The sequence below is a fragment of the Lutra lutra genome, chromosome 14, assembly GCF_902655055.1.
Source record: "Lutra lutra chromosome 14, mLutLut1.2, whole genome shotgun sequence".
NCBI lineage: Eukaryota > Metazoa > Chordata > Mammalia > Carnivora > Mustelidae > Lutra > Lutra lutra.
The window spans coordinates 12,371,531-12,383,930 of NC_062291.1; the positions used below are offsets into that span (position 1 = coordinate 12,371,531).

The window sequence follows — 12,400 nt, forward strand, 5'->3', positions numbered from 1 at the left end:
CAGGCGAGGGGCGGGAGAAGAAGGCCCCCTGCTGAGCAGAGAGCCTGACGTGGGGCTCAATCCCAGGATCCTGGGATCATGACCTGAGCCGGAAGCAGAGGCTTTGACCCACTGAGCCACCTCTGTGCCCCCTCATTCTTTCTTGCTGTGTCTTTCCTTTTTGTTGTCACTAGATAGACCTCAGGGTTTTTTTCTTTACTCTGATCAATTTACAAATTTCCTTCCCCGGAGATCCTCCAGTCAGGATCTTCAAGGCCATGGGCCTGCTCCATGGTAATAGTTGCTTCTTACAGATTAAAGATCCTGGGCTTAAGTCGCATTCAAATAATCCCCCTTGCTGAGGCACAGAGTGGGTGTTTTCCCCTCTAAACAAGAGGATGAGAATTTCTTTCCAACACAGGCACAGGGGGAAGACTGAAGCAGCAGGAGTGTGCTTGGCCCATTACTCGGTGGTTGACGGATCACCTTCTGTATGGTTGTCTCTTTTTTTCTGCCATGCCCATCATCTTCTCTCTCTCCTTTCTCTCTGTACAAATTCCCTCAGAATATTTTGGATTTCTAGCCATGTAAAGTTGCAGGTTTCTGTTTTCGTCACCTGTAGCATGGACCTGGGTGGTCAGAAAGGAAAGCACCAGAGCCCAGCAGTCGGCCTCTTTGGCAGTTGTCGCTTCCTCCAGGGAATGCCAGTCAATCTCCCGGGGGTCAGGGTTCACAAACAGTAAGGTCATTTGTCTATAGCCCGGGTCAAAGCCATTAAGCTCCATAATTCCAAGGTTAGACCCTTGGAGTAGTGATAAAACTGCAGTGCTGAGCAGACCTCAGGTTCACTGGCTAAAGGTTTTGCATCAGAAGAGCATTTGAGCTACTTTCTCTGGCGATTTGGAAGGGATCTCTTTTCTTATTACCATCTGAGCCACAGGATACCATAAATGTGCATCTCAACACCATCAGGCATCAGATGTGTGCACAATGGCAGCAAGGGAAGGAGTAGCAGAGGAAAGAGGGAAGGCCCCTGCCCTTACCTGAGCAACAGCGCATTAGGCAACTGGAATGCCATGCTTATCCTCCTGGAGCTGGTTGTCTTACCTTTCCAAAATTTCACAAAGGACAGCTGCATGCCCATCCCAGCGGTACACAATAACAAACCATGCTATGCATGGGTACCCTGAGCAGTCAGGGGTGGTCACCAGACTATGCAGTAACCACAGAGTTCTAGCCAGATCTTTGGTAGGTGAGGTGCAAATGCAGTTAGGGAACAGTGTTGTCACTGCCTTTACAGGAAGGAGCTTCACAGCCATATTGAGCCCAAAGGGAAGTCACCTGGTGTATGGCCAATTAACAATTCTCTCTTAGGGACAAGAGCTTTTTAGGGTGGGAAGACACAGTGACACCCCAAAAAGGTGGCAGTACAGTGGTCAAAAGGCAGGACTGGCAACAACTGGCAGCTCTGTCCGAAGGGGCCTTTGTCATATCACAGAACCAGTTAGTCAGTCAAGAACAATTAGTTAATGATAACTAAATGAACTACATCTTAGATGGTGACCTTCATCTTGGATGGACCATCCTGTTCATTATGATAAGTGTATTAACTGCCTACTGTTCACTCGGTTGGTGGTGGGATTCCATCTTGGTTTCAGATGTTAAAGAGTCCATTATACGAGGACTTGATTTCAGGCAACAGTTACTATAACTTAGAATATTCCAAAGACTATAAAAACATCTCAAATGTTCATTAATGTTGATTATATTTTCAGTGCAGAAACCTGACAAACAAAAACCATAATACAGAAACAAGATGTTATGAAGAGAGGTAAGACATTTATGATACTTCCAAAAAAGATAATAAGGCTTTCAAGAGCAGAAAAGCTATAACTGAAAATAGGTTTAGTGGCTGTCAATATGCGATTTCTGAGAATGCATTCCTGCCTCCCACTATGGGAAAACTGGTACTGAATAATGTGAGTTCTTAATTTTTTAAGTATAGAAGAAAGCAGCTTCACAGATTCATCTACACTGCTATATCCAGGCAGGGTTGTTTAATACACTTTATTTTTTAGAATAGTTTTAGAGTTACAAAAAAATTGAGCAGAAAGTACAGAGTTCCTATATACCCCTTCACTTCCACCCACTGCTACAGTCCCGTTATTTGAATTTTGCATTAGTGTGGTACATTTGTTACAACTGATGAGCCAATATTGATACATTATTACTAACTAAAGTCCACATGGGCACTGACAAATAAATTACATGTATCTACTATTATAATATCCTACAAAATTGTTTCACTGTCTTAAAAATCCTCTACAACCCACCTATTCAACCTTCCCTGCCTTGCCCCAAACCCCTGGCTATCACTCATCTTTTTACTGTCTCCATATGCTTCTGCTGTTATCAGAATGCACTATAGATGGAAACCAAAGTGTAAAGCCTTTTCAGATTGGCTCTTTTCATTTAGCAACATGTAAATAAGTTGCCTCCATCTCTTCTGTTCCTGTGAGCTCATTTCTTTTTACCACTCACTCAATCACTGTACCTTGTAACCTTGTTATAATTGCTTACCAGTGTCAAGGTATTCTATTGTTGACTCCTTGGAATTTTATACCTACAATATCACGTCGTGTGAATATAGACAGTTTTATTATCTCTTCCTTCCAAAACCAAGTTTATTTTGTCATACTGTATTAGCAAAGACTTCCAGAAGGAGGCTGAAAAAGAGTGGTCAAAGGGGCCCGCTTCCTCCTTATCTTACCAGGAAAGCATCTATTCTCATCATTAAGTATGATGTTAGCTATAGGGCTCTTGCAGACGTGTTTTACCGAGTTAAAGAAATTCCCTGTATTCCTAGTATGCTGAGATTTCTTATTGTGAATATGGGTTAAGATTTTGTGAAATGCTTTTCTGCACCTATTGGTATGATCATATGGTAATTTCTTCTTTTGCCTGTTGATGTGATGGGTTACATGAACTGATTATCAAATGTTGAACCAGGACTGCATACCTGGAATAAACCCCACTTGGTCATGGTGTGAAAATATATACTGTTGGATTCAATTTGCTAATGACTTGTTGAGGATTTCTGCATCTATGTTCCAAGACATAGAGTTCTGTCTGCAGTTTCCTTTTCTTGTAATGTCCGCCTTGTTTTGCTACTACAGCAATGCTGGCCTCACAGAATGAGTTAAGAAGTAGTTCTGCTTTACTTTTTGGAAGAGATTGTAGAGAAGTGGTATCACTTCTTCCTGAAGTGTTTGGTAGAATTCACTAATGAACACATTTGGGCCTGACACTCTCTGATTTGGAAGATCAAGTATTAACTCAATTTCTTTAACAGCTATATGCCTAGTTAGATCTTTCTGTGAGTTTTGGCAGATTGTGTCTTTCAAGGAACTGGTCTATTTCATTTCATCTAGGTTGTGAAATTTGTGGACAGAGAGCAGTCCATAGTATTATTATCCTTTTTAATGTCCATGGAATCAGTTGTTATGGCTTTCCCTCATTCTCTTGTCAGCACCTTGTATCTTCTCTTTTTCTTAGTTAATTTAGCAGAGATGTTTATCAGTTTCATTGACCTTTTCAAATAACTAACTTTTGGTTCTACTGATTTCTGCTCGAAGTATTGTTTCTTTTGTTTTGTTTATGCTGGATTTAATCAGCTCCTTTTCCTAGTTTCCTAAGATGTAAGCTTAGACTCTTTGTGCAAGTTAAGATTATTCGTTTCTGTAACCTGGTTTGTGTAATCTGACTGATGGTATAATTTATTATACCACCTTTATACCCTGTCAGTCAATAAATGCCCCATTCCAGCCCCACCCACTCCAGTCTCAACCCACCTTCTCACAGAGCCAAAAATCTCCAAGGGCTCAGATCTGTCTCCGGCTACACTGGCCTCTGCCTTAGAGGGCAGTTACTTGCAGAGGGTTTGTATAAAATTTGGGCTGAGGACTAGAGGACTCACATATGTACACTCAAGGCACCTCCCTGGTTTGACATGAACCATGGGTGAACGGGGAAAATGAGACTAGGGACCAGATATCCCTCTGCACTGAATACATTCTATTTGCCACTTTGCTATTTTGATTTATACATTCTAAATGGTTACATATGAGCTCTGTGGGTCTCCTTTTACAAACTGCTCAGCCCTTACACACATGGGAGATGTGCCTGATATGGTAACAACTGCCAGATTAGGAGTGTCTGTTCTGTGTTCACAACTAGATTAAATTGCATGATGCATATGAAGCACATATAGTTTATATAAGGTACCGTATGTGGATACACAAATCCTGCACACTTGAGGGACGCTTCACATAAGAATTTAAGGCTGTGGCCCTAATTACTCAGTTTATTTCTGCTTTTAAAAAGCTTCATATTCACATGATTGCCAGAATGAGGGCTGCAGTACGATTAACACAAGGGAACTTCTCATGATGAAATCGTGATTCCCTTGTAATTCTAATGCAACAGAAACTCCAGATTCCTTTTCGATTTTGTAAGCTGTGTTGATGGTTACTCAAACTATTAAGTGATAAAATTTCACAGAACTACATGTACATATACACAAACTGCATGTAAAAACTGAAGTGGGAATAAGGACTGTATGTGACTTAGTACTGTGGTACCATCAACTCCCTGTGCTTGACAATATACCATGGCTGTGGAAGACGGCAACAGAGGAAGCTTGCTGGAGGGCACGTGAGAATTCTATGTACGACTGCAACTTCTTCTAAGTCTATTTTTTCATTTTACTTTTTTGTTTTTAAAGCTTTACATGGCACAATATACTTCTATAAATTACAATTTCTTGTTTCCCAAAGATAAATACGGCATCAAAACCCAAAACTCAACTTCTAATGTTGTATTACTTCTAAAAATAATCTTCAAGCTGTATACCTCAAATTGAAAGATTTCTCTTTAATATAAATTCTGACATAACCTAGTTTGTATTTTTGCTAAAAAAGCAAACAAACAAAGATACTTTTACAAAATAAAAAAATCTGTAATGTTTTATACCAGTATTTGCTTGGTGGCATTCAATAGAATGTTACTTAACAAGACTGTCCTGTGTTTGTTGCAGTCTACTTTGGAGTAAAATAAGGCCAGTTTGTGTGGAAGAAGGTTCCCGAACATTCAGGATGTCAACAGAGCTTCTGCCAGTGTGAATTCTTGTATAATAGCTGCTGAAGTGCAGCTCGACACTCCTAACATCCACTTCAATTCTAAGATTTTTCTCCTGTGTGTGTTCTCTGATGTACAATGAGGTTTGACTTCTGAGAGAAGGTTTTTCCACATGTGTTACATTCATAGGGCTTCTCCCCTGTGTGTGATCTCTGATGTTTAGCAAGGTCTGACTTGCGATAAAAAATTTTCCCACATTCATTACACTGACAAGATTTCTCTCCTGTGTGAGCCCTGTGATGTACTGTGAGGGATGATTTGTGGCTGAAGGTTTTCCCACATTCGTTACATTCATAGGGTTTCTCCCCTGTGTGTTTTCTGTGATGTAAAATAAGTCCTGACTTCACACAGAAAGATTTCCCACATTCATTACATTTATAGGGCTTTTCTTCTGTATGAGTTCTCTGGTGGACAATTAAGGCGGACTTATGACAGAAAGCCTTTCCACATTCATTACACTCATAAGGTTTCTCACCTATGTGAATTCTCTGGTGCTGCGTGAGCTGAGACTTCTGACAGAAGGTTTTCCCACATTCGTTACATTCATAGGGTTTCTCCCCTGTGTGTGTTCTATTATGTTTAGTTAGGTATGATTTATTATAGAAGATTTTCCCACATTCATGACATTCAAAGGGTTTCTCCCCTGTATGTGTCCTATAATGTTGAGAGAGGGTAGACTTATGGCTGAAGAATTTCCCACATTCAGGACATGCAAAAGGCTTCTCCCCTGTGTGAGTTCTCTGATGTACTGTGAGGTCAGACTTCAAGCAGAAGGTTTTCCCACATTCAAAACATTCATAAGGTTTCAACCCTGTATGAATTATCTGATGCCGGGTGAGAACTGACTTGTGGTAGAATGTTTTCCCACATGCATTACATTCGTAGGGTTTATCCCCTATGTGAGTTCTCTGATGTTGTGTAAGATGTGACTTCTGACAGAAAGATTTCCCACAGTCAGGACATTCAAAGGGTTTTTCACCTGTATGAGTTCTCTGATGCACTGTAAGGTGTGAATTCATACAGAAGGATTTCCCGCATTCATAGCATTCATAGGGTTTCAGCCCTGTGTGTGTTCTCTGGTGTTTAGTGAGGTCTGACTTCTGATAAAAAGTTTTCCCACATGCATTACACTGATAGGGTTTCTCACCTGTATGTGTTCTCTGGTGTAACGTGAGGGCTGACTTGTGGCTGAAGGCTTTCCCACATTCACTACACACATAGGGTTTCTCTCCTGTGTGTGACCTCTGATGTTTAGTGAGGTTTGACTTCTCCCAAAAAGTTTTTCCACATTCATTACACTGAAAGCGTTTCTCTCCTGTGTGTATCCTCTGATGTCGAGTGAGGTGGGATTTCTCCCAAAACGCTTTCCCACATTCATTACATTCAAAGTGTTTTTCTCCTTTATGAGTTTTCTGAAGTTGTGAAAGGCATAAATTCCTCCTGAAATTATTCCCACTTTGATTACATTCATAGTGTTTCATATGTACCCCATGATGTTTCAAAAGGGTAGACTTTACACGTAAGGATTTTCCACAACCACTAAATCCACAGTGATTTTCCTCTGAGGAATTTATCCGATGGAATAAGAAGGAGTTATCAAAGAAGGTTCTCCCATATTCATTACATTCACAGTCATTCCCTTCTGCAATCTCTCTCTTGTAGGTACTAAATATTGCCTTTTCAAGGAAGGTTTCTTGATAAATGTTATAATCAAAATTTTGCTCTAACGTTTGAATCTTCTCAGGACGAATAGGGTCCTCATCATGACTCAACGTTTTCCCATTTTTAAAAAATTCACTTTTCTCTCTAGTATGAGTTTTCTCATGTTTAATACTGAGTAGCAATTTTCCACAGGCATTAAATTCATCAGTCTTTTTTCCTAAATAGTTTTTCTTATCGATAAAAAATTCTGAAATACAGCTGAAATTCACTCCACATGAGTCCCACTGACAGAGGGTTCTTCTGGAAGGAAAAGACTTTGTGTCCAAGTTAAGTGGTTTTTCTACTACATTACCTTGTTCTTTAGTTAGTGTTTTATTATTGATGAATGCAACTTCCCACACATGTCTAGGCTGGTTTTTGTGGCTTCTTTCTTTCTTGTGATCCGTTTTCCAGATTTCTAAAAATAAGAAAAATTAACCTTACATAGAAATATTAACACATTTTTTATGAAATGCAATATATATACAAATGCCCTATGTTATAGCTGATTTGGATTTCTTGTTTAGCCTCCAGAGAAGAAAATAATTTTAAGCACATATTTTTTTCTTTTCTTGAGTTTGATATGAAAAAACAGAAATGAAAACAAGAAACAAAAGCCTGGCACAGAAAAAAAAAAAAAAGGCCTGGCACAGTGCAAAAAGGGAGCAGAAACTGGCTATTACAACATGTACATCTGCATTCCAATGTCTGAAAAATAACAGCGCCTGTTAAAATCTGAATGTGTCCATCTCCCCTCTAAAAAAAATGTATGGATCAATATAAGGAGAGCAAATAAAATTACCTACAACAACCCAAGACTTAAGCATAACTAGGAGATACAAAGTACTACTAAATTCAAATCACCACTAAGGAAAGAAACATTTAAATACAGAAGAAACTGATAATGAGACCACATCCATTGAAAGAGTCAGCTACATACTGTAGCAACCACACATAAAGAAGAAACAGGGAACTCAGAGATGATTAAATGTAATTAGAATCATTCCCATTAAGGGGAAGTTCCACTACAAGTGGGGGAATACTGAGATGACATCTCAGTTCTGATACATGACAATTCAGACCACTGGGAACTCCAAGAGTATATGGGAACTAAGGACACAACGCTTAGTGATCTAGGTGAGGAATAATATTGTAAAAAGGACAATGTGACCTTAGAATAGACTTAAATTACAAGGAGCCAGATATGAACTGAACGGTCCCTCTCCCAAACATATGCTGCAGCCCTAATTCCCAATGTGACTGTATCTGGAGACAGTGCCTTTAAGGAGGCAATTAAGGTTGAATTAGGTCATCAGGGTGTAGGCTAATCTGATAGGAATGGCATCCTTATTAGAAGAAAAAGAGACACCAACTTCCTTGCTCCCACCATGTGCACAGAAAAAAAGCGATGTGAGGCTACAGCAAGAAGGTGCTGTCTGCAAGCTGAAGAGATAGGGCTCACCAGAAACCAACCCTGCTGGCACCTTCACCTTGGCTTTACAGACTCCAGAAGTGTGAGAAAACAAATTTCTGTTATTTAAGTCACCCAGTCTGTGGTATTTTGTTGTAGCAGTCCAGGCAGACTGACAGAGAGCGCAAAGAGAAAAGAGACTTCACTGGAATTTTAATAAATAGCATTGAAAAAGGCATGATGACAGAGCAGAAAAAATGACAATAAAACTAAAGAAAGAAGAAATGGATCACAAAGGCGGCCCCGGCTAAAGAAGGTAGTCTGGGGACGCCTGGGTGGCTCAGTTGGTTGGACGACTGCCTTCGGCTCAGGTCATGATCCTGGGAGTCCCGGGATCGAGTCCCGCATCGGGCTCCCAGCTCCATGGGGAGTCTGCTTCTCTCGCTGACCTTCTCCTCGCTCATGCTCTCTCTCACTGTCTCTCTCTCAAATAAATAAATAAAATCTTTAAAAAAAAAAAAAAAAAGAAGGTAGTCTGCAAAATAAATAAAAATTTCAAAATAAAATTATATGCATATATGTAGGATTATAGTCTCTATAGAGGAAAAACCCTAGAAAAGAGAAAATTAAACCCAAAAGCAATAAGAGAAGTAAGGAATAAACCCAAAAGCAGTAAGAGAAGTAAGGAATAAAGATCATATGGAAAATAATGAAATCAATGAAATACTATACACATACTTCATTTCCAATATAAAAATTTCCTACATGTTGATTTCCCACAAATTCTGTTTTCATGAACATTCAGCTCTAAATAGTTTCTAATTTACCCTTCAAATTCTTCTCTGAACCATCAAGTTATGTAAAAGTGTGCCATTAAGTTTCTAACTATTTAGGAATTTTACAAGTCTTTCTGTTATTGATTTTTAATTTGGCTAGATTTAACTCTACTCTGGTAAGAAAAAATATTTTATATGACTTGACTCCTTTTAAATTAATTGAGATTTGTTTTAGATCTTAGAATGCGATCTACCTTGGTTTATATTCATGTGTTCCTGAAAAGAATGTGTATTCCACTGGTTTATTTGTGTGTAGGGGTGGGGGATATTTTATAAATGTCAATTAAGTCAATTTGGTTACTCAGTGTTCTTCTATTTACCAGGAGAGGGATGCTGAAACAGACTGTAACTGTGCGTCTTTTTCTCATTCAAGTTCCATCAGGTTTTCCTTTCTAACACTTTGAAAAACTTATCTGTCATCCTAGTAACACTGGGCACCCCCAAGGCAGAGCCCTCTGACAAGAGGCATTAGAGACGTACACTGTGGAAGGAAAGGACTTCAAATAATCCAGTCCAGTCATTAAATAAATAAATAAGCAAGGAAAAATAACAACAGGCCCTTTCAGAGAAAGAAGGAATCAGTATAAGGCTAGGTACAAAATATCTAAAATAACCCTTTTGTCCAAAAAAGAAAAGAAAAGAAAAGAAAAGAAAAGAAAAGAAAGAAATAAAGAAAGAAAGAAAGGAAGAAAGAAAGAAAGAAAGAAAGAAAAAAGATTTGTCTTGTGATTCACAAGACAAAGAGGAAATTTTCACATATATGGGGGGAAGAGCAGGCAACTAACTGCCCTTCAAAGAGTCCAGATATCGGACTTAGCACTTCTCAAAGCAGCTTTTACAAACATGCCCAAAAGGCAACCATGTTCAAGGAAGTAAAGGAAGGTAATGATGGCACCCTCATCACATAGAGAATATCAACAAACTGAAAAGAATGAAACAAAAATTCTCAATTTGAAAATTATAATATCTGCACTGTAAATTCATTAGGCTCGTTGATTCAAGCTTATAGAACACGAATTAGTAAACCTGAAGATACATCAACAGATATCATTTACGCAAAAGAAATAAGAATGAATAAAACCGAAGAAAGCCTCAAACAAATGAAAGATAGTGCTATCTGCACCAACATATTCATAATGGGAATATCAAAAGAAGAGAAGGAAGAGCAAGAGGAGAAAAATCATTCAACAAAATGATGGCAAAATCCTACAAATTTAAGAGAAAAATAATGTGCAAATTCAAGAAGATAAACTCCATGTAAGATAAACAGAGATCCATGCCAAGATGCATCATAGTAAAAATATTAAAAAAGAATCACAAAAAGAAGACTTAAGTATCAAGAGAAATACAACTCATTACATATAGAGAACTCCAGTGAGACTGATACCTGACATTTCTGTATGTTATTTTTAAATTTTCCTCTGGGCTGTCTTTCATTCATGCTTTACTTATATGTGTCTTGTTTAATTCTGAAGTGTTTAGGTATTTTTCTATTGCCTTTTTAAAAAAGATTTTATTTATTTATTTGACAGAGATCACAAGTAGGCAGAGAGAGAGAGAGGAAGGGAAGCAGGCTCCCCGCTGAACAGAGAGCCTGACTCCAGGCTCGATCCCAGGACTCTGGGATCACACCCTGAGCCCAAGGCAGAGGCTTTAACCCACTGAGCCACCCGGGTGCCCTCTACTGCCTTTCTATTACCGATTCGCAGTTTGAATTCCTTGTGCTAAAAGAACATAGCACAATTTTGGTTCTGCTAAATTTACTAAGGTTTGTTTATGGCCTAGGATATGTTGTATCTTACTGAATGCTCCACAGGCACTTGAGAAGAATGTATATCCTGCTGCTTTTAGGTACTATCTACGAATGTTCATTCAATCCCACTGGTGGATGGTACCATTCAGTTCTTCTACATCTGCCATTAATTTATATCTGCTGTCCGAAAGTTCTACTAATTGCTGAGAGTAAGTAAGGTGCTGAATTCCCCAAATATAATTAAAAATTTGTTTATTTGGGGCGCCTGGGTGGCTTGGTGGGTTAAGCCGCTGCTTTCGGCTCGGGTCATAATCTCAGAGTCCTGGGATCGAGCCCCGCATCGGGCTCTCTCCTCAGCGGGAAGCCTGCTTCTCCCTCTCTCTCTCTGCCTGCCTCTCTGCCTGCTTGTGACCTCTCTGTCAAATAAATAAATAAAATCTTTAAAAAAATAAATAAATAAATAAAAATTTGTTTATTTCTCTTTTCAGCTCAATCAGTTTTGATTTGTGTACTATGAGGTTCTTTCTGTTGTTTGGTGGGGTCACATTTTGGATCACAGTCTTTTTCGTTGGAATACTGCTTTTTCTCCAATAATTTCCTTTGCTCTCAAGACTACTTTATCTGATATTAATGGAGTCAGTCTTATTTTGTTTTCATTAATGTTTGCATAGTGTATCTTTTTCTTTCTCAGTTTTTAAAAAGATTTTGTTTATTTGACAGAGAGAGAGACAGAGAGACAGTGAGAGAGGGAACATAAGCAAGGGGAGTAAGAGAGGGAGAAGCAGGCTTCCCACCAAGCAAGGAGCCTGATGCAGAGCTGGATCCCAGGATCCTGGGATTATGCCCTGAGCTGAAGGCCGACGCTTAATGACTGAGCCACCCAGGTACCCCAGTGTATCTTTTTCTATTTCCCATCAACCTCACTATGTTGTATTTGAAATGAATTTCTTTGTAGATAACATATTTCTGCCTTTTGTTTTTTGTTTTATCCAGTCTGCCAGTCTACACCTGAATTGGTGTATTTTTTCATTTTTTTAAAAGATTTTATTTATTTATTTGAGAGAGAGACAGTGAGAGAGAAAGCATGAGAGAGGAGAAGGTCAGAGGGAGAAGCAGACTCCCCATGGAGCTGGGAACCCAATGTAGGACTCCATCCCGGTACTCTGGGATCACGACCTGAGCCAAAGGCAGTCGCTTAACCAACTGAGCCACTCAGGTGCCCTGAATTGGTGTGTTTAGATCATTTACATTTATAGTAGACATTGCTATGTCAATGTTTAAGTCTGCTGTTTTATTTTTCTATTGTTTTCTCAGTTTCTCATTCATCTGTTCCTAGTTTATTTTCTTACTGGTTACTTGAACATCTTTTTAAAGATTCCATCTTCATTTACTTACAGTATTTCTAAGTTTACCACCTTGTATACTTTTTTTAGTGGTTGTTCTAGGTATTCCAAGTCCATTTCTAGGTAAAATGTACATACACAATTTATTACAGTCTTCCTGGATCAACATTTTACCACTTCA

At 39.0% G+C, this 12,400-nt stretch overlaps 1 protein-coding gene across 1 annotated transcript in view; it reads right to left on the reverse strand.

Moving 5' to 3' along the window:
• Positions 1-2,673: 2,673 nt before the first annotated feature.
• LOC125085090 (zinc finger protein 33B-like) overlaps positions 2,674-12,400 on the reverse strand; it is a 31,345-nt gene continuing 21,618 nt past the window's right edge. The window contains 2 exon segments of the mRNA XM_047703244.1: positions 2,674-5,224; positions 5,226-7,294. Of these exon segments, the coding sequence (XP_047559200.1) occupies positions 5,042-5,224; positions 5,226-7,294 (2,252 nt within the window). The 3' untranslated portion in view covers positions 2,674-5,041.